Raw genomic sequence first — 27,113 nt, 5'->3', positions numbered from 1 at the left:
CGCTTGGCAGGGAAGGCTGTTCTGATTTTGGATGATGTGACACGCACTCGCCTCACTTATTTTCAGGAGTATCACAAACACCATGTCCGCCACTGCGGGGTCTCACGCCGCGGAGCCGCCACCGTATCGATGCTAGAGGTGGAACTCCTCACCACATGTTCCAAATATTTTTCACTTTAACCCCCACTTGGGATTCCTAATTTGTTTACCGATTTAAGATTTTTCACTGTATCACCTAATTTAGACCGTGTTGGCGCTAAAAATCGGCTGATGATTTTCAGCGTCGGACACACAACCCGGGAGAATCTACTTAACTCCTGTCCGCAAAGAGGAACATGGCGCGGATTACCACGTGTCCGAATGGGTGGCAGCAAATGCTACATCTGATATGGCTAGTGTACGAGATTGGATCGTGGCGGAATCTGCTTCATGTAGTTGTATGTCTATGTGTGTTTGTTTGTGCCATATGTTATATGTAAGTAATTTGTGTGCAATTTGTTACAACAATGAACTGTTAGTGAACTACATTAATTCATTGGCTATTGATATGGTGATGGCAGGTTACTTTGATTGACTGGGTTGCGTTTGCGCCAAAAATTTGAAATCCTTTGCTCGCTTTATCACTAAAAATTTGAATTCAAATGCGGCTTCCGCAGCTAGAAGCACAATAGCCAGGACCAAAGCAGAAGCTATAGCCAGAAGCAACGCAGGTAGCTGCATGCAGCCAAAGCAGCGCACCCAGCTACCTGCCTGCCAAACAGGCTGTAGAACTACCGTCTTATTAAGATGGAACGTGTACCGGTTCACGAAGTTTTTTTAAACCTTCTGTCTGCTAATCGCAGTGCAGAGATTATCTTCTCATTTTCTCTCTAATTTGATTTCGTTAAGGACTATGGTAGCGTTTTGTGGGAAAACGTAAATAGTGAACCCGCCAACATTTATGTCTCCACAGGCGCAAATCCCCCGGGCCAGAGTTCATCTCCACAGGCCACAGCCAGACTTCTCCGTCCGTGCTCTCAACAGCTTCTCTCCTCCGACGATTCGTGCTCGTCCAACTGTGGTCGGTGTTGGTAGGACGGCCGGCGACGTGGTGGGTCCCCCTCCTCCTGCTCCTGCTCCTCGTTCCTCTCTCGGATTGAGGCATGGTGGTGGCTGGGTTAGGGTTTCCGGTTCGGGGTCGTCGGGGGAGGGCTCCATGGCCGGCGGGCTTGGAGTGTCTGGCGGCGGCAGTAGGCACGGCGGCGGTGGCGGATCGAGGGTGGCGAGGTAAGGTGCCGCGGGCGGCGGACGACAACCGGCGGGAAGGGCCGACGGCGGGGGCGAGCGGCTTCCTCAGTTAGCGAATGGCGGGGGTGGAGGGCGGCTTGTGGGGGGGCGCGTCCGGCGGCGCCATTTTTAGGCGCTAGATTTTGCCGAATTGGGTTTGAACCGAGGTGTTCGTTTGCCTCAAGTGTAGGTCTTAATTGAGGAGCTGTTGCTGCTGATGGCAGGCTCTTTTCATCTGCCCATTTCATGCCTGTTAGTTAGATTAAGTAATCTCTAGGCGCTCTGAGTAATTTTGGCTGCAGATCATAGACTTTGTTAGTTCGTTTTGTAGTTATGCTGCCTCGTGCACCAGTATTTTGGTGGCTAGCCACCTGTTTAATTTGCGCATAGGCTGAATACTGTTCGCATCGGATTGGAGTTTCACCTGAATTAGTTATAAATTGGAACACTGTTCGGAGTACTAATGTTGGTGTTCGTTACTGCTCCATATCCTGGCTATGCCTGTTTGTTGTCCTCAAGCTAATTATGTACTGCTCTGTGCCATATTTTATATGCATTATTGTTAGCCGCAATCATGTATATTTTTAATTGAAATTCCATTTAGCTCATAATTTTAGTTATACTGAGTTTTTTCAAATTAAAACGCCAAATAAGTTTATCTTTCTGATCTTTTTCTTGTGCTCAATTTTGAAGCATTTGTTTGGTTGGTATACTTAATAGTGAATGATGAGCTACATGCCTTTTTTGTGTGATCTTTCCTTGTTCTGTTCAGCTGTTGGCTAATTCCTTCAATTTTCTCGTTTCTTTTCAAGCAATGTTGCTTGTTACCATCATTAATATTTGAAGAGGAGCATATGAATGATGTCCACATCTCGTCAGGCAGATGATGGCCCTGCTGTACTACAGTTATGCAGATGGGAATTGTCAGAAACCCAGCTTAAATTATCAAAATTTCGAGAGGCTTTTATATCTCCGACAAGGCGTCTTTTTGGACTACTCTCAGACTGTGGTGAGGCTTTACCACTTTCCATTGTTCTCTGTTAATCATGTTTGAAGGTTGTTGTGCTACTTCTATTGTTTTTCTTTTCTAACTATTTTTTTACAATCCAGGAGATCTTGTCCTGGCAACTGCGGAGGTCAATCCATCACAAGTTGAATTACCTAGAGCTCTCTCAGATACCTGTAGTCAGGCAGTCTTTGAAACATTTTCTTCTATTCCTAGAGTTAAGTCTTTAGCATGGGGATACTGTTCTGATGCTTCTAGTCAGCTTGAAGACTCAGGTTTTAATGAAATTCTTGTCGTATCTAGTGATGCTTCTATCACAGTTCATGCATTCTGTCATCCTCGCAAAAGCACACTTACAGTTAATTCCACATCTGATGCTAAAGAGTTGCATGGGGAGTGGAAAGAGTGGGGTCCTACTGAGTGCTCAGTGTTGGAGGATGGTGAGTCAGGTCCAAAAAACTGGTTTTGTTCTTTCTTGACTACAATCACTGCATCTGTTTCTAGTGGAAAATACCAAGCCAAATTTCCTGTGAAATCTTCATTACCTCATTCAGCAGAAGTGGTATCCTTTAGCTTATATGATATTACTCTGTCATTCTTGAAGTTCTGGTATAGCAAATGTTCTCCAAAGACTATGATGGAAACCGACAGTGAATCACCACAAAGTTTCTTTAGTTCTTTACCCTTAGCTGAAGCATCATGCAGCTGTCAGTGGGAGTGTCTAAAAGTTTTGTCTAGCTCTTCAGGTTATTTGATCGGCTTAGTTTTGACTCCTAATGACTCAGTAACTTGTGAGGCCCATCCATGCAACACGGAGTGTATTTTGATTGCTGTTCTTGAGCTAAACCAGTGGGGTATACAGTGGAACTTTGTGGCAGACCTTCAGGATGTACGTGATGGTGTTAAGGCCAGTCCAAAATGGGTTGATTTTCAGTTGTCAGATATGTTTCTTGCCTGCCTTAATGCAACAGGTTTTGTTGCCATTTGGAATGTGAAAACTGGTGGCCTTGCCACATCATTCAGTGTTCTTCAACAGTGCAGAACAGGTCTGGAGATGCCCACGAGGAGCTCTATGCCTGATGTGACAAATTTGCATGGGGGAAACATCTCTGTTGAGAGCTTTGCTGGTAGAATGTTTAAGCGGTTAGTTTTGGCATCGTATTCTCATCTTCTTGCTGTCGTAGATGAGGTTGGAGTAGTGTATGTGTTCTATGCAGATGACACCTTAAACTTCAAAGCTAATGTGCTTGAAAACTTTGATCTGAGTGTTACGAATCATTTTGGTGATTGTTTGTCTGCCTGGGAAGCCGCTGGTCATGAGATAGGGAGTCTATCATTTAGCACTCATCAGTCCATACGACAGGGGTCACTTAATCCAGCCAAATTGGTTCCTGAGGTCTCATGGAAAAATGATGTTGGTATTGTCAGGCCTAGAAAAAGAAGGAAGTGTAGATGCGATGAAAATGAAGTGGACAGCTGGCCAAGTGGTTTTGTCACTACAGGGCAGATGAAAGTTGGGCCTGCTTATCCTGACACTCTGAATTCCTCTAGTACCTTAAGGAGGATACTTCTTCCTCCATGCAGATCATATGAGGATGTAATTAGTCTGTCTCCGCTTGGACTAACGAGGATTTTTAAAGGTTCAAATGCAGATGGAAATGAGCATGTCAAAATTTTTCATACCGAGTTGCTTATGTATTCATCTTTTCTTGGCGAAAGAGATATTGATGTTGGATTTATGGACAAAAGGCTTCCATTTAAGAAAGATTCTGCTTTTGTCGGAGATTCTGTTGTTTGCTGCTGTCAGGGATATCTGTATCTAATCACTCAGAATGGCCTTTCCGTGGTCCTTCCACCAGTTTCTATTTCATCTTTTTCGTCTCATGGTGATGCTATCAAATTTTGGCAACCGGGTTTTGCTGTTGGTAGTGCATGCAATGCTCTGAACCTATTATCAGTTGAAAGATCTGAAACAAGGTGGAAACCCTGGCAAATAGAAGTTTTGGATAGAGCATTGTTGTATGAAGGGCCTGCACTAGCAGATAGGCTCTGCTGGGAGAATGGTGTGTTTTCTTTCAGCTGGCTATATCTTTCGGTTTTTATTTTGTGTGGCATCCTGTTACATGGATGATCCCATTGTGGTATTTTAGTTGCCTTTTCTTATCCTGTGCTTCTGTCTTCACTTTATTGAACATTTTCGTCATGAATTTGTTTCCGTTAAGGTTATGTCTGTCAGGTTTATTACTAATTTGATAGTATCTAATTAACTTAATTTATGAATAAACCATGCCTTGATAATCAATGTCTCTCAAAAATACCTCTCAGGGATTTTAAATTTTGTGGGCGTGGTTCATAATTGGGTAAATTACAATATGCCAGTCCATCATATACCGTAATTATGGAGTTATTCAGTGGCATATTGCAAAATCTCCCATGATAGTTAAACTTCTCCTCTTGAACCGGCAGGAGAGCTGGCCTTCATTATCTTAGAAGAAGGAATAAAGGGAAAACAAAATTGACATGCTACAATACTAAAAGTGGCCCACCAGGACGAAAATGCAAAACTAAACAAAACTTTCAACAGGCTTAACTAAACTAGACTTACCTTTTCTATTTTTTGCTTAAAATCAAATGTTTGGGAGATACTATTGTACCATAGATTGTATGTTACTTTGAATTCATCCTCTGTTAAGGTATCATTCGCAAATCATCTGTTATTCCATAGATTGTAAGATTTTGTATCTGGATGATACTAGTCACACTCGGCCGCTACCATTTAGCATTTGCTTGAATCGTCTGTTGTTCCAGGTGCTAGATTCTTGTCACTAATGCATTATTTTTTAAAATAAATCCTAATGACTTTGCTCTTTATTGTTCTGGAGAGCTACTCAACAGGCAAGAATGCCCTCCCCCATTTCTTTGAGTGCTATTTATCCAGTGACAAGGGTATGCATGCTTTAGGGTCCAATTTAAGTGGATGATACAGTGTCTTGATAATTATATGACTTTAATATTCTGTGCGACACACATGGTTCTCTAGAATACCACATGCCCTAATTTAAGTTATTGCATTGACAGGATGGGACTTGAAAGTCTCTAGGTTACGTTGGCTGCAATTGGCCCTGCATTACTCGATGATTGCTGATCTAGAGCAGTAAGATCCTGTATTTTCTTGTTCTTAATTGGCTATAATATTTTATGCATTACTCCCAAGTCCTATTTCTTATATGTTTTGGACTATTTGCAATGCTTATTCTTTTGATGTGTCATGATGAGTGTGATGTATATAACTACAGGATGGTGTCTGAATATTGGATTTTGGAGTATGTTTATATGTATCATGCTATGTCCATGGTCAAACGAATTTATACATGAATACTGAGCTGGTTATTCAGATTTCTTATTTATTTGTAAACTGATAAATGATGTGGTATTCTAGAAACAAGATTGAAATTGGATCTTTTGTTTTTATTTTCTGATCATTAGAAGTTTGTCCTGTATACTGCCATCTATTTGGAGATTAGTTGATGATGGTGTCTTTTATGGGTGAGGTTGAAAGGGTAGACGTATATTTTCTTCTGGATTTAGCAATATGCTCCTTCTTTCTGCTTTAAGTAACCAAGTATGCTTTTATTGTGCGTTTTAACCTACTTTTTTATTGAAAAAAATCATTGGTGGTATGTGTTAATATAATCTTTTGTGTGCATGGATTTCTAACGTTAGTGGCTTGCTAGGTCACTTGATATGCTCGCTGAGGTCAATCTTGCAGAAGAAGGTGTCTTGCAACTGCTATTGGCATCTATTCATCGGTTATCTGGTAGGTCTGGAAGCGATAATGAAGTCGCAGTGTCATCAAGGTATGTTTTGTTGCCTGGTAACATCTTTGTCATGACGATGAGTTACATTAATAAGTTAGGATTGTCTTTTGAAATACAGTTTGTTCATGGAAAAAATGCTGTTCTTTGTCTCCATTTATCTGTCAAATTGTAATGTGCAAAAAGCTTAATTTGGGTGTATAACTTAGTAGGTTGGTTAGCCTGGCGCAGAAGGATCATAATGCTTATTGCTGTTGTAATTCATGTTCTTCCACATCTGAAACAACATCAAGCCTTAAGCTTCACTGCACCTATTTTTGTTGAATTTTGTCCACTTCCAAAAAATATATATGTATGTAACTGTTCAATTCAGTTTGTCATAATTGTCACACACTACTTCAGCAAGGAAAAGGAATTTCGTGAAGTCCACACTTGGTACAATTATGGCAGTGTATTATACTGCAGATCAGATAAATGTATAGCATAGATTAAGCAGACAGAATATGCTCACATGGATTTTTTGTTTTCATCACAGAGTTGACTATATGAAGATAAAATTTTGCCTCTCATTTAACCAGCGCTTAGCTTGTGAGGTTTGAACAATGGGGCTTTTGTGTTTGTGCCCCTATTTTAAAGGTTAATGGTGATTTTGCCCTCGTTTTCTGAACTTTGTGATTTTACCCCTGCTTTTCAAACTGAAGATAGAGTTTACCCCTTTTCCGTTAACAGCATTTAACGGTGTCAAAAAAATGATAAAAAGACAAGTTTTCCCATGCAAATTTGCCCTTACTTTTCTAAATAGTTTGTGATTTTACCCTGTTTTAGACAGCATTTTGACGCATTTCAAATTGAGCTAACTTTAACAATGATGGGATAACACAGCTAGCCCATTTCTCTCCTGGGAAAACTTACGAGCAATTTGGAAAAGTTGGTCCCTTGACCTCATTACTCAACACATCCACACAAAATCAAAGAGACAAATATGGCAAAAAAAAGGAGAGAAATCTGTAATGTTGCCGCTGGCCGCTCTGCCTAGGCCAAGCATGCGCCCGCGCAGGGCTATCGCCTCATGACCGCGACGAGTGGCCTGCGCGCCCCCGCGAGCCTGCCCTGAGGCCTAGCTGCGTGTCCGGAGGAGTGGCCTGCGCCACTGTGCGTCCCCCGCGAGCCCGCCTCGAGCCTAGCCGCACGCCTGCGCGGGGCTGCCTCGCACTCCTTTCCACCTTTGCCCGCTGCGCCGTCGCCCACTGTGCCACCAGCTGCCGCCCGATGCGCCGTCGCCTACCGCGCCACCGGCCACCGCTCCTGTCCTTAGATTTGACGCGAGAGCTGGAAAATGGAGGAGTCGGGCTTGGGCCGCTCGGGTTGAGGAAATGAGTGTAGGGGATGAGGATAAGGTCAGGGGCAGTTAAGTCTTTTTCAATATTTGTTTTCATTTTTTTATTGGTTTAATGCTGCTCCAACTAACAGAATGAAAAGTAGGGGCAAACGGTGGCTTCAACTTCAAAAAGTAGGGGTAAATCCACAAAGTTCAAAAAGAGAGGGTAAAATCACAATTAGACTTTGGAGTAGGGGCAAAAACACCAAAATCCCTTGAACAATAGTAGGTAAGAAATTTTGGACAAAAAAGTTGTTAGCTGTCGAGACAGGGAGGGAATGGCTATGGAAGATCCATGGCAGGGTGTGAGAAGAAAATTGTTCTTTTTCCTTGAACACGCAGGAGAGCCGCGTATCTTTGTATTAAAAGAAAAAAGGGGCAATGACCCTTACAACACGCAGCCACACACCCAAGTTTTTAAGAGTAGAAAATTGTTTTTCATGTGGACAACATAGAGACGCCAAAAGGAAGCTGAGCATATGTAGTTGGCTCAAACCTATGCAGAACACATGTTCAACTGTTGCAGCCTGCTTAGGGGTCATCCCTTGTATGTGCAGAACATATGCTGCGGCTGCACCATTTAGGCTACTGTATTTGGGTCTTGTAACTTTACAGACACTGCTAAATACTTCAAATATAAGCCATTACTAGATACAATTACCTGTGATAGCATTTGTACAGAGTTGGTTCGTAATGGATTTTTTGCATTGATGATATACAGAATCATAAATCTGGCTGGTAGTAATGTATGTGTAAGATAAGCATTTTGGATACACTGCCATTTCACAATGCTTATTTAGGACATCGTTTATTGATTTAGCCTGCAAAACAAAAGCCTGTGCTATTGGGTGCAATAGACCCAGCATAAATGCTGTGATATCCTCAAAGCTGCAGTGCAATACATCTAGAAATACAGGCATGGCTTGTTTTCTTTGTCCTAGTTTTCTTGGATTAATGTAGCCTGCTATGTGTCACACTTTTAGCTTCATGTAATTTGTAAGCTTACAGTGTGAAAACAGGTTAATGGTTTTAGCTGTCCGCTTTGCAACAAGAATGATAAAATGTTATGGGCTTCAGAAGCAGAACACAGGTAATTCCTTTTTACTGTACAAATTTCTGTCACATGTGAGATTTATTCTCTTTATGTCTCAGACATGCCAGATAATTCAGTAAAGCTTCATGAAATGTCTTCCCTTTTGATGGTAATAAGGAGTATCCAACACCGAGTCTCTGCAAAGAATCAGAATTCTGTTCGGATGGTAAAGTGATGATACCACTGCTTATTTGCTAATAGTCGTCTTCAAATGACCGTTTTCCATTTTTCTTAATGCTGTGCTTAAACTATGGCAGGGAGATGATAAGAACTCACTGAAAATAGGTACAGAATTATTGCAAAATGATTCTTCACTTTCAGTTGTTGTAGTGGATGGTCTTTCATCAGGGCTGTCAGGTGGTTTAGATGCTCATGACAGGCAAGAGTCAGCTCATGTGTTGGTTCCTGATAGTGACAGCCTGTTAGCTCTAGCGCCAGCTGAATCATCTCTTAGTGCTTCGAATTTCCATGATATTAATACCAATAAAGGGACTGCTCAAGATGGGAGACAAATTATTCAAGGAAACATCAAGGAAATGATTAATAGATGGGAAATGAATAACTTTGACTTGAAAACTGTAGTCAGAGAAGCACTGCAATCTGGTCGCCTACCTTTGGCAGTTCTTCAGCTGCAGCTTTTGCGCCAGAGGGAATTAGTTTCCAATGAGGATTCAGAAGATGCTTTCTCCGAAGTTCATGAAATAGGAAGATCTATTGTATATGATCTGTTGATGAAGGTAAATTAGTACACTTAGCTTAGTAAGGTATTTGTGTGTCAGTTTCCGTTTTTAAGTCTAACACATGTACTTTGCAGGGTAAAACTGAATTGGCTGTAGCAACGCTAGAAAGGTTAGGAGATGATGTAGAGTCAGACCTAAGACAACTTATGCAAGGTACTGTCAGGAGGTCATTAAGGCTGCAAATTGCTGATGAGATGAAGAAGCGTGGGTTCATAAGGTCAAGTGAATGGAAGATGCTAGAGACTATAACTCTGATTGAGGTTTGACTGTATACTTGCGTTAGCTAATTTTAAATTCTACTTCTTCAGTATACCTTAATACTGATCAACATTTTTTCCCCTCTATGGAAAAGCGGTTCTACCCAAGCAGCAGCTTCTGGGACACATATTTTGTCAGGGAGAATGTCATTCGTGATGCTGCAAAGATTGTTACACTGCCAGGAGAAGATAAACCTGCATTATCTCTCCATATCCGCAACCAACCCCTTATTGAATGCGGTGATGTTGATGGAACAGTGCTTGGTTCTTGGGTGAACATTGATGATTACACTGATTCAAAGGAATCCTCTGGGAGCAACATTTCTGATGGCTACTGGGCCTGCGCTGCCGTATGGTCGGATGCTTGGGATCAGAGAACTGTGGACCGCGTAAGTCATGACTTGTCCTTTTAACTTAATGATAGGGTAACACCTTTTATAAGAACCATGTGTTGTATACCTCAGCTAAGAAAGTTGTGAAAGAATTGTAGTTGCATGAGCTGTGCAAACTGCCATTAAATGATGTGAGATAATCATGAGTTCGTTTTTACCCAATTGATTGCTCCATGTTTTGACTCATTGCAGGGGCATTGGATACCACATAGGCACATGCAACAATATACTGTTACAAATACCCTTTTTCCCCGTGAACATGACAAATACCAGATTTATTTCTCTTATTCGCTATTTTTTCCGTGGAAATGTGTCTTGCTGTGTGATTTAATTTTGTTATGACAATTTTGTTAACTAGTTTATGGCACATAAATTCTGATTCAGGCCCTCAATTATTTGTATTCATGGCACAACTCCAGTTCCTAGCTACAAGTCAGATTTAGAGTCTATAAACTAAATGAAGTTGTTTAAATATGTATTTTTAATCTTCGAAACAAAAGAATTCACCTAAACAGTCTCAATGTACAACCAGCTCCAGCTTGATGGAAACTTGAAGCTACAAATAGCTAGCTCCATGAATTCTTTGAGCTGGATCTGTGCCAAATAGGCCCTTAGGCCATGTTTGGCAGGGTTCCAGCTCTCAACTCCAGATGCATGTCTGATCTGGAGTATGTATGCAAAAATAAAGTGGCCTTGTTAATTTTTCCATGTAAATGTGTCTAGGTGTGTGATTCAATTTCGTCACGATGCTTTTGTTAACTATATTACAGTACACCAAATTCTGATTCAGGTCCTGGATTACTGATTACTGATTTTTATTTTGTATTCTGTAGATATTGCTGGATCAGCCTTATCATGTACATGCTCATATCCCATGGGAATCTCAGTTTGAATATTTTGTTGGTCATAATGATGCGGGGAAAGTCTGTGAACTTCTGGACATGATTCCCAACAGCGTACTTTTAGAAGGGATTATTAGAGTAAATGTGGACAGTTTACAAGCTGCCGACAACACCGTTTCTGACCTAACAGTTCCTGATTACAACATGTACATATGTGACTCAGAAGAGCTGGAACCTGTTTGCATGGAGATACCACATGTTAAGGTATTTAGATCCTTGTACAATCATGAATCAACGTCGTACATCAGAATGCTAATACAGCAGGAGTTGGCAAAGAAACACATCTTTGTGAAAGAGTACTGGAAAAGTACTACTGAAATTATACCTTTGCTTGCCCGTGCTGGCATGCTTATAAAAGTTGGTCCGAGGAAGGAATATTCTACGACATTTTCTGCGTCAGAGATGCCAGATGATGCCAATCACCAGGGTCGTGAAGGCGCATTGCATAAGTTAGTCATACGTTTCTGTGTGCAATATAACTTGCCATACCTACTGGAGCTCTATCTGGACAACTGTAACTTGGCTCCTGAAAAGGATTGTATCCCTTTACTCAAAGACGCTGCAGTAAGTTCTGGTGCTATTCTACTTTATAATACTTGCTATTCAACATCATTCTTTGTATTCAGGTCTCTGACCTCTAGCTGCGGGGAGCTGGCAGTAACCAGCCGGTTGCTAGGCAAATTATATTTATATTATAGTTATTTTTTGGGGTTAGAACGTGGACTAAATTTGCTATTACATGGTTGGAATTTATATGCTTTGAAGAGCCAAATTGTGACTGGTGTGGTCCCTTAAATCGCTACATGTAAACTACCAGACACTTTCTTTTACAATATCTTTTGGAAAAGTATCAGAAGGTTCAAGGTTGCCGAACCAGTTTAACTCACAACTGGTTGGCTATTCACTTCCTTTGTAAACTTGTCCTGTGGGCACAGCAACTCTTAGTCCTGACAATAATTTTGTCTCCCAGCAACTTGAGTGGCAACCAAGTTACCTTGTCTGCTAATAGTAGTATGTTGGAACACACTGACACTGTTATTGTTACTTTATGAGTGGTAGTGCTACAAGATCTTGAGATGCTGCCTTGAATTGTAACTGTCTGAGATTAAGTTGTCTAACATGTTCCTATTTAGTACTATATATAAAATTTAGTTTGGCATGGTTTTATGTTGTGTACATTTTCAGGGTGATTGCAAGTGGGCACAATGGTTACTCTTCTCCAGGATCAAAGGTCTTGAGTATGAGGCATCATTCTCTAATGCCCGTTGGAATTTGTCACAGAAAATGATTAATAGTAGTAATCTTACTGCTGTTGAGATTGATGAAATGTTGTATACAGTTGATGATATGGCTGAACGAATTGGTGAAATGTCTGCACTGGCTACCTTAATGTATGCTTCAGCACCAATTCAGAAATCCATATGTACAGGAAGTGTGAACAGAAGTCGTGGTTTGCCATCTCAGTGCACATTAGAGAACCTGGGTCCTTGTCTCCAGCAATTTCCCACGCTATGGAAAACCCTTTATTCTGCTTGTTTTGGGCAAGGTGAATATGGGTGTTTAAACTACTCTCCTGCCAATGGTAATCAACAAAAAACTTTGCGCCATTCTATTCAGATTGTTGAAGCTCTGCTTTGGAGATGTTATTCATGCATTATTTTTCTTTGCTAAGAAAAGAAATGTATATTTTTTCAGTGTTTGGAAAATCATCAATTTCAGAGTACTTGCGATGGCGCTATAGCATTTTTTCCTCTGCTGGAGGAGACACTTCGTTGTTGCAAATGGTTCCATGTTGGGTCCCAAAGTCTATTAGACGATTAATTCAACTCTTTGAACAGGTTTGTCTGTCTTTTGAAAAGCATGTTTCAGTTAACACACTAGAATTCCATTCTGATGTGTTTTGTTCTGTGTTAGTCAATCCCAGTTGTGATTCTACCCCATATGGCATCAGTTAAATTTAGGTTTTTAATGCATAAAATCTAGGCTTTGGAATGCTAATTATTATAAGTGAAATTGTAATAATCCTTTTTAGAAATATCAATAGTGAAGTTAGAACAGATTAAGGTATACAAGTAGTTTCTAATTTGTTCAGGCCTGCACCAACTTGCCTTGGGACAAAGAAAGTTTCTTGCTTTTTTTCTCAAACACGCGGGAGAGCTGCGTATCATTATATTAAGAAAGAAACTTTCTTGCTGTTTTTTATTTTCTTTGATGACTGAGTGGTAGCTTAGCTGGTAGAGCCTTCAGTTGATTGGCCGTCCACCTGGGTAGTTTGTGCGAGTACCTCCTTAAAGGGTTTTGACTCCCTTCTCTTGGCAAAAGCCAGGGGATGTCTTATGCGTGGCCGAGGTACCTAATTTTCTTCTGAAAACTGATCTGTTGGCATATTCTATAATACCTTGGATCAGAAGCTCTGTATGTCGTTTCTTCCCCAATCTTGATTTTGCTCTATGTGGGCCTGAAGCATTAAATGATTTCATTCCTGATTTCCTTATGGCATTGGATGAAATCGACCATACCGAGACATGTTCCAATATTAAAAGAAAGTTATGGTAAATTCTGGCTTTGTTCAGTTAATCCTCTTCCCAAGGGGATTGAGGGGGATTGGAGGGGATTTTGACTTGTTGGGGATTTAATCCCTCCCAATCCCTTCAAATCCCCTCCAATCCCCTTCAAACCGAACAAGGTCTAAATGGTAAAAGAAACTTGATTAATACTGTTTATCAAATGGAAATAGCATCTTCCCCCAAGCCCTTACCATTAAGCTAATATCTCTAGATGCTACGAATGTTTTCTCAAAAATCAGATCTGACATTCGTAGCAGGTTTCTTAAGTGAGTAAATTAACTCTAGCTAAACTTTCAAACCATGAGAGTTCTCGAGTTATAGAAAATTTGTCACTTGAATGCTTTATGGAATACAGCCCTGCACACGTTCATGCAAATTTTCCTCTTCAAACATTGAGAGTATATGGATTCTAATTGTGGAGGTTGCTTAGACAATGAGGATACTCCAGTCTCCAGCTAACACTTAACTATATTGTCTAAGTTTCCACCAATTCTGACATGTGTAACGATGTGATTATCAGGTTAATGATTTGTTGTAAATGTTGCCATGGTGGTTGTCTGGCCATGTTCTGAAGGGTAGTTGGGACAAGCCTGACAACACAATATCTCCACCTTCCATATCTGCAATTGTTTGTATTTATTGTCCTATTAGAAGTCCTACTGTGATCAATTGTAAAAAATATTGGCTAACCATTAAGGAAACCAGAGAAGCATTGAGTTTCCAGGATAATTTCACTTATAGTTTTGTCTTAATCTGTATATATGCACACATCTATCATCCATTTGCATTTTGTAGCAGGGATAATCCTTTTCTTTTCTTCTTCTTCACCACAATCTATTGTCAGGGCCCTTTTGGAATGCAACTGCTATCAAGTGCTCCACCATCTGAAGAGTTATTCACTCACAGTGTCACTGATTATATATACAATTCCACTGGATATACTGACGCCAACGCACTGTCCTTAGAAGCATCGATCCAAAAAAGTGTTGAAGAAGAATTATATTCTTCCCTTGAGGTACATTCATCTTGCACATCCTTGGAAACTTTTTTATTTGTTTTTGTATCTTGCACCACCTTCTTTAAGATGTTACTGTTCTCTGTTAAAAGTTGAATACTTAGTTCTAGATCGTCTTGGATATATGCTAGTAAGTGTACTAGGGACTATAATCAAATGCAAGATTGGCTTGTAGGTGCCCTATGCATATATCATAATCTTGTCTTCAGTGGATGAACCTTTTCCTGAAATCCCATAAATTTTTTTCTATCGACTTCTCTCTAAATTGAAGAAAAAAACTTGATCGGGCGGGCTCCCTCTGGGCTTTGTTCTAAGAAGGTGCCGTGCTTTGGATCCAGTTCCGGACAGGAGTTTCAACACCGGTCCACCTTGAGAAGCTTGGCATTTTCATTATTCCCCTCTGCTGAATGTGTTCTGCTGTAGTATTGTAACTATTCTTTCTAAACTAGCGTTTTCATTGTTCTCCTCTTCAGGAGAAAGATGTGAGAGTGGAACATCATTTGCACCGTGGTCGAGCCCTAGCTGCTTTCAGGCATCTTCTTGTTAAGAGAGCTTCGCAGTTGAAATCAGCCAGTGCATGTCAAGTGATACCTGCACAGTCTAATGTTCAAGCAGATGTACAATTGATACTTGCTCCTTTAAGTCAAGCTGAACGATCAATTCTTATATCGGTATGTCCATGTTCCTGTCTTCCTGAATTGGTTTTGTACTAAATTACTGCTCATACTGTCAGTATACATCAAGTTTCTATATTGCATTTGAAACATTTTTACTGAAATACTGAGTTCTGCTTTACAAACAGGCATAGCCATACAAAGTTATCCATAATAATATAGATTGCCTAGTTGTGACTTATCATCAGGTGGCAGTATGCCAGTTATTTTATAGGACATGGTGTGACATGGTTTTGCTGCCACTTCTGAACTTTGGTACCATATGGGAACCAGAGCTTAGCGAATTGATCTGGTGCACTTTAATACCACCGAAAGATTGCACCGTTTAGAAATTTACCACTCTGTAACGTTTTCTGTCCATCATATGCAGTCTTTCACGATTTCTTCCTCGCGTCTGTCTTGGCTGTTCTGAGTCACCTCCTTTCTTCTCTCGCTCCATGCTTACTGTCTGGCAAAATCAGGTAACGGACACTGCTGCTGCAGCCTGGAAAGGTCAAGGTCATCCTTATGATGGAGGCGGAGGGGAAGAGGTCATTTTGGCTGGAGATCTCATTCTTTAGTGGCCAGATCTCACATTGATGCTGCTGAAGTGCCGATGCGAGACCTGACCACCATCAACATGGCACAGCTGGGTCACAGCTTCATGGCAAATCACGCGCAAGATCGCCAACTTGCGCACTTCCAAGCACCTGATTGCAGTTTGCTGCCATGGCACATACAAGCAATCAAGCATGCGTATGAGCTCCAAACCCTTCTTGAATACATGGATGGGAGCTCCAAATCCTTCTTGAGTACCTGGACGGGGATGGTCCAGGTGCTCGTAGGATCAAGTCCGGCTGCCATGTCAAGATTGTCAACTTTGGTGTCGTTCGCATCCTAGACACCTGCAGCAGCTGTGTCAGCACCACTGCATACATGGGCGGGTGGCAGGGTCCTGGGCTTGTAGTGTCCTGTGACTGAGCCAAGCTGGGGCACGACACCCTGTGAAGGAGACGGTGGTGGGGTAGGTGGGATTAGGTATATCATCCTGTGGCAAAGCCAGGGTGGCCTCTGGGGATCTGAGATGGTCTGCGGCAGCAGGTTGAGGCTGGCTTTGCCACGGTGGCGTGTGCTAGAGATGAAAGGAAAAGATGGAGTGACGAACTGAGCTATAACCGAGAAGACAGCTGGTGTTACAAAAAACATCAGTGCGCTAAATTTCCAAATGGTGCAATCTTTTGATGGTATTAAAGTGTACTGCAGTACTGGTCAGCTGAGTGGTATATTTCTGAAACAGGGGTCTTTCGGTGTTGCGGACCTATTTTTTCCATAAAAACATATGTTGCTTTAGGATTTTTTCCCCAAAGGTTTTAAACTGTGATTATCAATAGTAAATATATGTTGATGAACTAAAGTGAAAGTAATATTAATGTGTCATTCATAGAAAAGGAACTTAGCCTAGCTCAGTTGGTTGTGGGTGTGGATGTACCCCAGACCACCCAAGTTCAAGTTCTTGTCGAGGCAAATTTGGGTGCCTATTTTCTTCGTAATATAAAGCCACCTAGTTCCTCCTAGGTTGGTCTAGTTTTTTTTTGTTTATAGAAAAAATCCCCTTATTTTCATATTTTTTTACCAACATATTGCTACTTGGGTGCCATTTCCATGTCCAAAATGTCATAAATTTATATAGCGAGAACCAGTTAGAAACCTTTATGCTTTTGTTCATTATATTTGTGCCAGTATCTTATCATTTTTCTCTGCTTCTGCGTACCAGGTGGCTCCACTAGCCATTACAAACTTTGAGGACTCGGCTCTAGTTGCTTCCTGTATATTCTTGTTGGAACTTTGTGGCCTGTGTGCCAACATGCTTCGTTTAGATATTGCTGCACTTCGACGCATCTCTTCCTACTACAAGTCAGTTCAGCAAAAAAAACATTTTGATCTATCTTCACCTAAGGCCCCAGAGCTCCATATGCAGTCCCATGGAGCTGACATAGCTCCTGCTCTAGCTCGAGCATTAGCCGAAGATTATGTCCAGTCTGATCATCTGCATGTATTGGAGCAGACGCAAACCTCGATGGCTCCCAAGAGGGAACAGACACCACAGCCTCTTATTGCTATTCTGCAGCACCTTGAAAAAGCAAGTTTGCCATCATTAGACGAAGGTAAAACCTGTGGATTTTGGCTTTTGACTGGCATTGGTGATGCATCAGTTTACCGATCCCAGCAGAACGAAGCAAGTCAACATTGGAATTTGGTTACTGAATTCTGTCAGGCACACCATCTCCCACTAAGTACAAAATACCTTGCTTTACTGGCCAATGACAATGATTGGGTATTTATTTTTATCTTATTCTCTTGGTTACTATGTTATTTCTTCTTCTTTTTTTTGCAAGGTTACTCTTTAGATAAGCCTCCACACTGATCATAATTGTGCTTTTGGCAGGTTGGTTTTTTAACGGAAGCTCAGATAGCTGGATTCCCAATTGAAGTTGTTATTGAAGTGGTAATTTTTCCTATTTTACTTTAGGATTTCTGATAATAACTTTAGTTGTGAATGTACTATACTAATTTATTCTAGTTGGTGTTGTGTCTGCTGTTCAGGCAGCCAAAGAGATAAGGGATTCAAGACTAAGGACTCACATATTGACTGTTTTAAAAAATATGATGTCACTTAGAAGGAAATCATCCGGTAATATACCTTCAGGAAGTAGTGATTCATCTTTCTCTGCTGTTGATGGCAATAATCCTGTGGAACTTTTCGGCATTCTTGGAGTCTGCGAAAAACAAAAGAACCCTGGGGAGGCACTCCTGAATAAAGCAAAACAAATGCAGTGGTCGTTGCTAGCCATGATTGCTTCATGCTTTCCAGATGTAACTCCTCTCTCATGCTTAAGTGTTTGGCTTGAGATTACAGCCGCAAGGTAATAACATGAGCATTGTAGGAATTTTTATGCTAACATTTTTCAAGCTTCATTGTTGTATTACTGTGTAATTTTGTTGCCTTGATTGCTTGTCTTAAGGGAGATGTCCTCGATCAAGGTGGATGATATTTCCTCGAAAATCGCAAAGAATGTTGAATCTGCTGTTGTGGCCACAAACAAATTGCCAGGCACTTGTAGGAATGTGGAATTTCGTTACAATAGAAAGAATCCAAAGCGAAGACGGTTTCTTGAAGCCTCACCGGAAAAGTTCACAATGTGTTTCTCGTTGGATAGCTCATGTGGGCCAAATTCTGCTGCAACTTCCTATCCTGCAGATATTGATGCTCATCAAGAAAGTGGAAGGTCAATCTCTGGAGAAACTATAATGTCTGTTGATATTGATGAAAGGCTTGCATGTTTATCCAGCATGGTAGCAGTGCTTTGTGAACAACAACTGTTTCTACCATTGCTTAGAGCTTTTGAAATGTTTCTGCCTTCTTGCTCCCTTCTTTCCTTCATACGTTCTCTGCAGGTTAGTGGTAATATTTTATTTATTTTTTCTCTCTCGAACAATAGTTTATTTAGTTTACATATGATATTCAACTAACTTGAGTGTTTCTGTGTTACCCTTGAAAGGCATTTTCTCAAATGCGTCTGCCCGAGGCTTCTGCACATTTGGCATCATTTTCAGTGAGAATAAAAGATGAAGCTTCTCATACTCAACTAAACTCCTCTAAGGAAGTGTCTGTTCTAGCAGGATGGGTAGCTGCTACAGCTGTTAAAGCTGCAGATGCTGTACTCTCAACTTGTCCATCAATTTATGAGAAGAGGTGTTTACTGCAGCTTCTTTCTGGTGTGGATTTTGCTGACAGTGGCTCTTCATCATCTTACTTTAGCCGAAGATATTGGAAGATTAACCTGTCCGAACCTGATTTGCATAAAGACACTGATATCTACGACTGGAATGATTTCATGGATGACGCTTGTCTTTTAACATCATTAGAAAAGGATGGTCAATGGGAGCAAGCTCGCACATGGGCAAGACAACTGGAGTCGAGTGACATAGCTTGGGAGTCTACTCTTGACCATGTCACTGAATCACAGGTTTGTGGTTCCCTCTGAATTTCTGTATAGTTCATCTATATCTATACTAATGAAATTACGAGCTTCAACTTTTACTTCTGTTCACACTTTCTGTTTGACATGTCTTACCTTAGCCATCCGTTAGTTTGATTCTGTGGCTATGGTTCATCTATCATTTAATTATTGTAATTAGTGTAAATTTACACAAGGTCTTGGTACCATCCCCAAACTATTTTACTTAATAAAAATAACTTTTGTACTTTTGTCTTAACATGAGTTTTACATGCACAATAACTAGTTGCTAGAAAATGGTAAAAAAGTGACGAAGAAAATCAAAGAATATATATATTAAAAAACATGTGGGGGAAAAACCACAGAAGCTCAAGTGGCCCTGATCAATATACTACATTGCCAGGGGGCACTAAGAATTTACGGTGAGTCAACTCAATCACAGCGTGATGTATTGTCTGTAAAACACCCAAAACTGTCTTTCCCATCACCATGAACCTATTTTGGATTACATAATCAACATTCATCACTACGTTTTGACATTCTCAGTGTCTTTATGTTATGCTGACATCCAGTTACTGGACATGTGTAGGCAGAAGCCATGGTTGCTGAATGGAAGGAGTTTCTTTGGGATATCCCACAAGAACGTGCAGCCTTGTGGGGTCACTGTCAATCTCTCTTCATGAGATACTCTTTACCTCCTTTAAAGGTATTCCTTTTTATAAGTAAAATACACAAAACAATGTACTTCCCTCCATTTCATAAGGCAAGGCATCTTAGATTTGCGCATATAGATTAAGGAGCATCAAAACTCAGTATGTGCCAGTGAGAGAAGATGAAAGTTGTTCTGCCCTTCCATCCAAAGAAACAAACACGAAATGATGAAATTCCATCTAGCTGTTGCATGCTTGGAGAAAACCTCCCACTTCAATTTCCACGTATGTGGCCTTAGGGAGCCTGCACGTCAGGGGGAGTGTTGGAGTATAAGTGAATTGCCCACCTCTCCCCATTAGCTTAAGCTTTTGGATTGAATTTGTTGGTGCATGCAACTCGGTTGAATGTAGTACGCCTTGTCAAATGAAAAATATTTCACATACTAAAACGCCTTGTATTATGAAATGGAGGGAGCATATTTTTCCCCTTAGCCTTATAAATTACTAAACTTAATGTTCATTCAACCATACGTTCAGGCTGGATTATTTTTCCTTAAGCATGCTGAAGCAGTAGGTAAAGAGATACCAGCAAGAGAGCTTCATGAAATACTACTGCTATCTCTACAATGGCTAAGTGGAACTATGACTAAATCCTCTCCGTAAGCTTCATCTTCTTTATTTATGTTCATGTTGTGCTCAATCTTATCACCTCCTTACTGATTAGTACTTGCCTTTTGCAGAGTCTATCCTCTTCATCTTCTACGAGATATTGAGACCAGGGTTTGGCTCCTGGCTGTTGAGTCCGAGAGCCAGTCCAAGGCTGATGGTGAATTTGCCACTCCCGCTGTTGCTCACAACATAGCTGTTGGAAACGGTACCAGTATTATAGAACAGACTGCTGATGTCATCACAAAAATAGACAGCAATATGGGTTCGCCACACATGAAAGCTACAGAAAGGAATGGCATAAGGGACAATTTATCATGCCAGCATGTGCAACTTTTCGAGTCTAACAGTGAAGCATCTTCAACAACAATAAATAACACAAGAGGAAAGCGAAGGGTGAAAACAAATTTACCACTTAGACGAGGTGTCAATGATAATTTTGAAAGTAGAACTAGTGATCTGGATAACAATTCTAACAATTTTCAAAGTTCAAAGATTGGTGAACAAGCTAGAAATATACTTTCTGAAGAGGAATTTGCAAAGATGGAAGAATCTTTATCTGGTTGGGAACAAAATGTTAGGCCTGTGGATATGGAGAAGGCTGTGCTTTCCTTACTGGAATTTGGGCAAATAACTGCTGCTAAGCAACTCCAGCAAAAGCTGTCTCCATCATATATTCCCGAAGAACTTGTCCTTGTTGATGTTGCTTTAAAAATTGCCAATAACAGCAGTATAGGGATCAGTTTGTCATGCTTTGACACGGAGGCTCTTTCAATACTTCAATCACTGGGAGTAGCAAGTAGCAGCGATATGATCGACCCGTTACAGGTCTGGTTATTTTATTCCATTCATTTTATGACATGTATCTGTTAGAAACTAGTGTTCTGTGATCTCTGCTCTGAGGGTTCCAGGGTGGCGTGTCTTGTTTCTGGTGTGTTGTTCTACAATTATCCAGATAGAACTTACACTTTTATAACATTCTATTATTGCAACCATATCCTTAGGAAGTGAGGACACGGATTAAATAATACACGTGTTGAGAAATAATTTATCTAATTTAACAATGTTTTATTTACGTTGGAAAATTGTAATAATCCTATCCAACATCGTGTCACCTTTCCTGTTAATTATGGCTGAGGTTGTAAAGTTAGCGATATTATGCCAAGATGTTGGTAGCATGCTGGCAAAAAGAAGTGCTGCAATACAATAATTCTCATCTGCCGCAAGTTTGCAGCCATGGGTGTATAAACTAGCGTCTTGTACATTTTGTGAAGTGTTCAACTTTGATCTCGATCTGTATATTCTTTTACAACAAAGCTTAGTATATCAAAGTAGTTCTGGTTATATCATGAAAATGTACTGGCTGTGAAGTGTTAGGTAGTTACTGCATTTTTCCTGGTTTTTATCAATCTGATATCAGGCAAAGCAACTTCATTTGTTACTTTTGTTAACTTGTTGGGTTAATAACTCTTGTGAAATCTCTTTATCAGGATTGAGATTATCATAATCATGCCACTGTTACTGTTAGGTCCGCGGTTTGGTTATTAAATATGGATCACATGTTTGTTCCTTATTGCTAGGATGAGGTAGATTCAATTTGAATCATCGGTGCAAATGGATACTGATTTTGTCCATGCCCATCACTATACATGTATATTAAAAAGTTGCTATTAAGTGTTACTGTGATCCAGAAATCAGAATGTTGTTTTATCTCAGGTTATGGAGAAACTAGCTGTGAAATGTGGCGAGGGCCGTGGACGAGCTCTTATTAGGAGAATAATAGCAGTTATTCGAACTGCTAAATTATTGGGACTCCCATTTTCCGAAGCATTTGAGAAACAGCCAATTGAAATTCTACAGTTGCTTTCCCTGAAAGCTCAGGATTCTTTTGATGAAGCTAAATTTCTGGTGGAAACACACATCATGCCTGCATCTAGCATTGCAAGAATTCTCGCTGATTCGTTTCTAAAGGTCTGTTCATTGCTCAGGTTTTAATACACTTTTCTTTAGTAGTTGATATTGCATTGTATGTTACATGATTTGCTGTCAATCCTTGATAGGGGCTTTTAGCTGCACATCGTGGAGGTTATCTGGATTCCCAAAAGGAAGAAGGTCCTGCACCACTATTGTGGAGATCAAGTGACTTCTTAAAGTGGGCAAAATTATGTCCATCAGAACCAGAAATTGGTCATGCTTTAATGCGTTTGGTAATGACTGGACATGAAGTACCGCATGCTTGTGAGGTTGTTATCTTCTGATCCTTGTTTTGCTTTTGACTAGATCTTTTTTATTTGCAAGTATTCATATTTTCCTTCATTGCACTGGATTTTTATGGCTGAAGCTGGCTAAAAGGCACCAGATTGTATATCAGTTTTATCATAAATATTCACAACTATCACCTTTTGACTGGAAGTCTACAATGGTAGTAAGGAAACCTCGCGTCACAATTAGAAGCAAATTTAAAGCATATGATTTCCAACAGAAAGAGTGCTTTCCTATGCTTGCTGGTGCTGTAAAAGATGTTTTATTAGGATCAGACAAGGTATCAAGGCGCTTGAATGGTTACTTGCTTTGCTAATGGATGCTTCTAGGTTAAGCCTTTGTTTGGCACTGCGATGGCTTTTTAGAAGCATCTTTTTAGGATCTAATCAGAAACTCCCTATTGGTATTGATAAATGCTATGCAGCACAGAACAGCAACTACAAACTCTGGGTAGTCTAAGGTGGGGAAAAGTAGACTTATGCATTTTTTACAAATTCTATTTTGTGGATCATATCTAATCTAACAAGCATCTATAATATTCAACCTGGATGAATGGAGGTCAGCTAAAGCCCTGAAGTGGCAGTATTTTCAATTTTCATTCACATGGATCTGTATTTGAAAATAATGAGAAAATGATTGTTCTAGTTGTAAAACACTAAATATGACCAAGTACCCATTATTCTTGCATCTTTATTTACTTTGCCGCACTTCATTTAAATGTGGTGGAAAAGTGGAATATTGTTAATACAGCAAGGATTACTGCAAATCACCAGTACTGGCTAGTTTTTGGTTAGTTCCCTGCTGGTTGTGAATTTAAGTTGCTGGCCTCAGGACTCACTGTAACTTATGTATCACTGCCCGCTTTCTTTCTTTGATTGAGTCAATTTGTAAGTGAAAGTTGCTGATGTTGGTTACAGAATGCCCAGAGTATTGTTTTTCAGAGTAGTGATTTGCATGCTTGTCAAACCTGCCGTGGTATTGTTCGTATAATTTTATAGAAACTTCATCAGAATATCAAACTTTGATTTATGTTTTTTTGCTGCCTCTAAGTTGTTACCTTGAAATGCCATTGCAGGTTGAACTCCTAATATTGTCACACCACTTCTACATGTCATCTTCTTGTCTTGACGGAGTGGATGTTCTTGTAACATTTGCAGCAAATAGAGTGGACTCATATGTTTTAGAGGGGGATTTTCCTTGTTTAGCTCGCTTAATCACTGGAGTGAGCAATTTCCATTCCTTGAGCTTCATTCTTTCCATCCTTGTAGAGAATGGCCAATTGGAGTTGCTACTTCAAAAGTATTCTGCCACTGACACAGCTACTGGGACGCCTGCATCGGTTCGAGGATTTAGGATGGCTGTTATTACATCACTGAAACAGTTTAATCCGAATGACGACGACGCTCTCTCAATGGTATCTCCCCATCCCCTCACCTCTGTTACTACCCAAATCTTTGAGTACTCCATATCTATTTACAATCCAACAACCCAAAGTAGGTCCAAGAGCAGGTTTAGCACATCACCAAACAGAATTGACCAGAGGACCATCACTTGAAACATTTTTTTTTTCTCGAACTACGCAGGAGAGCTGCGTGTCATTTCATTAAGAGAGAATAGGAAGTACAAAGAGAAGGGGAGAACCCCCCAAACTAAGTACAGAACTCACTCCAACACACACAAAACACAACACACACAACCCACCAAAAGACTACCACTAGAGCGCCAAATAAAACAGGAAAACGAGACCCTGAACACCAAGCCTAAGCAGCTGGTGCAAGCGACCTAGCAAGCAGCTCTCTGAGTTTAGAAGCTCCTGCCAAGCACCAAAGGGTGCTTTCATTTGTTATTGCCTGAACGAGCACCTGGGTGTCAGGGAGGGCGCCTTTGAACACACAGGAATTTCGATGCTTCCAAATTTCCCATGCCACCAAAATGATGAGAGAATTCAAACCCTTGCGCCACTCTTTTGGTGCTGCTCTGATTACTCTTCCCTACCAAGCCGAGAAACTAGATGAATCAGCCGGCACATCAACGACCAGATTTAGATGTAAGAAGACCAAAGACCAGATTTGTCGAGTAAATACACAGGATAACAGCAAGTGATTGGCTGTTTCTTGCGCCTGATCACACATCGGGCAGGCAGGGGGATGCTGCAACCCCCTACTGGCCAGCCGGTCAGCAGTCCAAAGCCTTTGCTTAATGGCCAGCCAAACAAAGAATTTGCAGCGTAAAGGAGCCCAACTTTGCCAAATTCTTCTCCATGGGATAACTTGATAGAGCCAATGAAGAAGGCTTCATATGCTGACTTGCTGGTGTATATACCAGATTGGGTCAGCTTCCAACAATAGTGGTCCGGGGTGACCTGTTGCAAAACGACTCCGTCCAATTGGTCCCAAAGCAGCAGGTACTCCATCAGGACCTCAACTGAGAGGCCTCCTAATATCTGACACCCAGCGCCTATTAGGAAGAGCATGAGCGACTGTTCTAGTTTTGATAATTCTCTTAGGAACACTTTAAACATTAAAGGAGTAAAGAGGAGCACTCTTGCATTTCTTGCCTACTAAATGGTTCTCTGTCAATTTTGGGCGGTGAAGATAAACATTTAGTAAAGTTAAAGAAAACATTATTTCAGGGCCTATTGCTGTGCTGAAGCAATTAATCTGCTGATTGAGTACATGCCAATGGCATGCAAGTTAGAAAATGTACTAATCAATAATAGCTTGCTTTTGCCCAAAGAATCTTAGCATGTACATAAAGAATAAAAAAAGGTGATGACTGGAGATTTTGGTTTACTTGTACCTTTTTTTAATCTATTGACAATTATACAATTTTTTTTTGATAAAAGACAAATATACAACTTGGTATTACCACTATGAATGTTAACCTTCTGTTTCCTTATGCTCTACAACGTCTGTGTCCGATGCAGGTATACAGGCACTTCGACATGAAGCATGAGGCTGCTTCTCTCCTTGAATTGCGTGCAGAGCAATACATGAACAGCTGGTTATCGCGATACGACAAGGAGCGGAGAAATGATGAACTCCTTGAGGCTATGCATCACCTCGTAGAGACAGCTGAGGTTCTTTCAACAATTGATGCCGGCCAAAGAACACATCGTGCTTGTGCCCGTGCTTCTCTTCTGTCACTTCAGATTCGGATACCTGATCTTCTGTGGATTGGTCTTTCTGAAACCAATGCCCGGCGGATATTTGTGGAACAATCTAGATTCCAGGAAGCCCTTATTGTTGCTGAAGCATACAACATAAATCAGCCCATGGAATGGGCTCCAGTCTTTTGGAACCAAATGCTGAAACCAGATCTAATTGAGCAATTCGTGGCTGAGTTTGTATCAGTGCTGCCCCTGCAGCCGCCAATGCTTCTAGAGCTTGCAAGGTTTTACAGGGCGGAGGTTGCAGCTAGGGGGGAGCAATCACACTTCTCTGTCTGGCTTTCGCCCGGAGGCTTGCCTGCAGAGTGGGTGAAACATCTTGGCAGATCATTCAGAAGCCTGCTGCGTAGAACGAGGGACATGAGGCTGAGGCTGCAGTTAGCAGCCCTGGCGACAGGCTTCGTTGATGTCCTTGATATATGCAATAAAGTTTTGGACAAAGTCCCAGAGAATGCTGGCCCGCTGATCCTAAGGAAGGGCCATGGGGGTGCATACCTTCCTCTTATGTAAATCCCTTTTCTGTTGATGCATTTGGTTCAAAACTTTTTGGCAGTAAGGTGGTTTTGGAAAGGTTGATGAATCTTGCAGGTGTGAGTATATACTACATAGGATGGTGAGAAGATTATGTATCAGCTTTTTTTCGTTCAGTGTTTCGGCAATCATGCTCCGCTGTGGTCTCCGACGTGGATTCTCATTGATGATGCCATGGAAGATTGTGTATACAGCATTCTGAGTCGTAAAGTTGGAAACAGCCGACAGAAGTGGGGTTTTTGCAGCTTCATCCAGCAGATGTTTTCCCATGGCTGGTAGTAGGTGCACCCATGATATATCGGATGTTTGTACAGCACCCAAACAATAAAATTTTGTGGAGTTCAGTTCTTTTCTTTTTTTTTTCTTTTTTTTGTGGTGTTGGTTTGGTCCGAGCCATCACCTTGTACTTTATTTTATGCCAGATGCACTCCGTATTTTCTTTCCTTTTTGTGGCTTTGCAAGTTCTGCCAATCATACGGCAAATTGCATCGCGTCAGGCAGATGGGGTACGGTGCCTATCATACGGCAAATTGTGTCGTACGGCGATAATGATACACTTGTGTGGTAAGTAAAGCAAATAGTTATTTGCACAAGCTCTTGGCGGGGAGCAATCCAAGATGCAACTTCTTGCGCATCCGGCATCTCTGGTGGATGATCAATGGAAGGATGCCACGACCCGCGCGAGGTGCTGCGTGGCGGCGTGTGAAAACAAGTGCTTTGTGCGCGGGAGCC

At 40.9% G+C, this 27,113-nt stretch overlaps 1 protein-coding gene across 2 annotated transcripts; it reads left to right on the top strand.

The window, feature by feature from the left end:
• The first annotated feature begins 935 nt into the window (after positions 1–935).
• Positions 936–26,729, top strand: LOC117846948 (uncharacterized). Of its 2 annotated transcripts, none has more exons than XM_034728074.2 (27): positions 936–1,090; positions 2,146–2,275; positions 2,377–4,335; positions 5,351–5,426; positions 6,007–6,129; positions 8,485–8,555; positions 8,618–8,724; positions 8,816–9,295; positions 9,373–9,558; positions 9,651–9,944; positions 10,781–11,413; positions 12,035–12,431; positions 12,545–12,687; positions 14,261–14,431; positions 14,905–15,102; positions 16,859–17,419; positions 17,531–17,590; positions 17,689–18,008; positions 18,108–18,540; positions 18,645–19,112; positions 19,693–19,809; positions 20,291–20,412; positions 20,494–21,247; positions 22,136–22,390; positions 22,480–22,662; positions 23,757–24,095; positions 25,608–26,729. In XM_034728074.2, exons 1-27 carry the CDS (start codon positions 941–943, stop codon positions 26,358–26,360), a joined length of 9,483 nt encoding a protein of 3,160 aa, XP_034583965.1. In that variant the 5' UTR covers positions 936–940; the 3' UTR covers positions 26,361–26,729. The 2 variants fall into 2 exon arrangements, with proteins under 2 accessions (XP_034583965.1, XP_072148756.1); XM_072292655.1 differs by having other exon boundaries at positions 950–1,090; positions 2,079–2,275.
• Positions 26,730–27,113: the final 384 nt, after the last annotated feature.

The sequence above is a fragment of the Setaria viridis genome, chromosome 3 (genome assembly GCF_005286985.2).
Source record: "Setaria viridis chromosome 3, Setaria_viridis_v4.0, whole genome shotgun sequence".
Taxonomy (NCBI): Eukaryota; Viridiplantae; Streptophyta; class Magnoliopsida; order Poales; family Poaceae; genus Setaria; species Setaria viridis.
The sequence above is the reverse complement of the archived record's forward strand: the minus strand, read 5'-3'. Positions and strand labels throughout refer to the sequence as shown.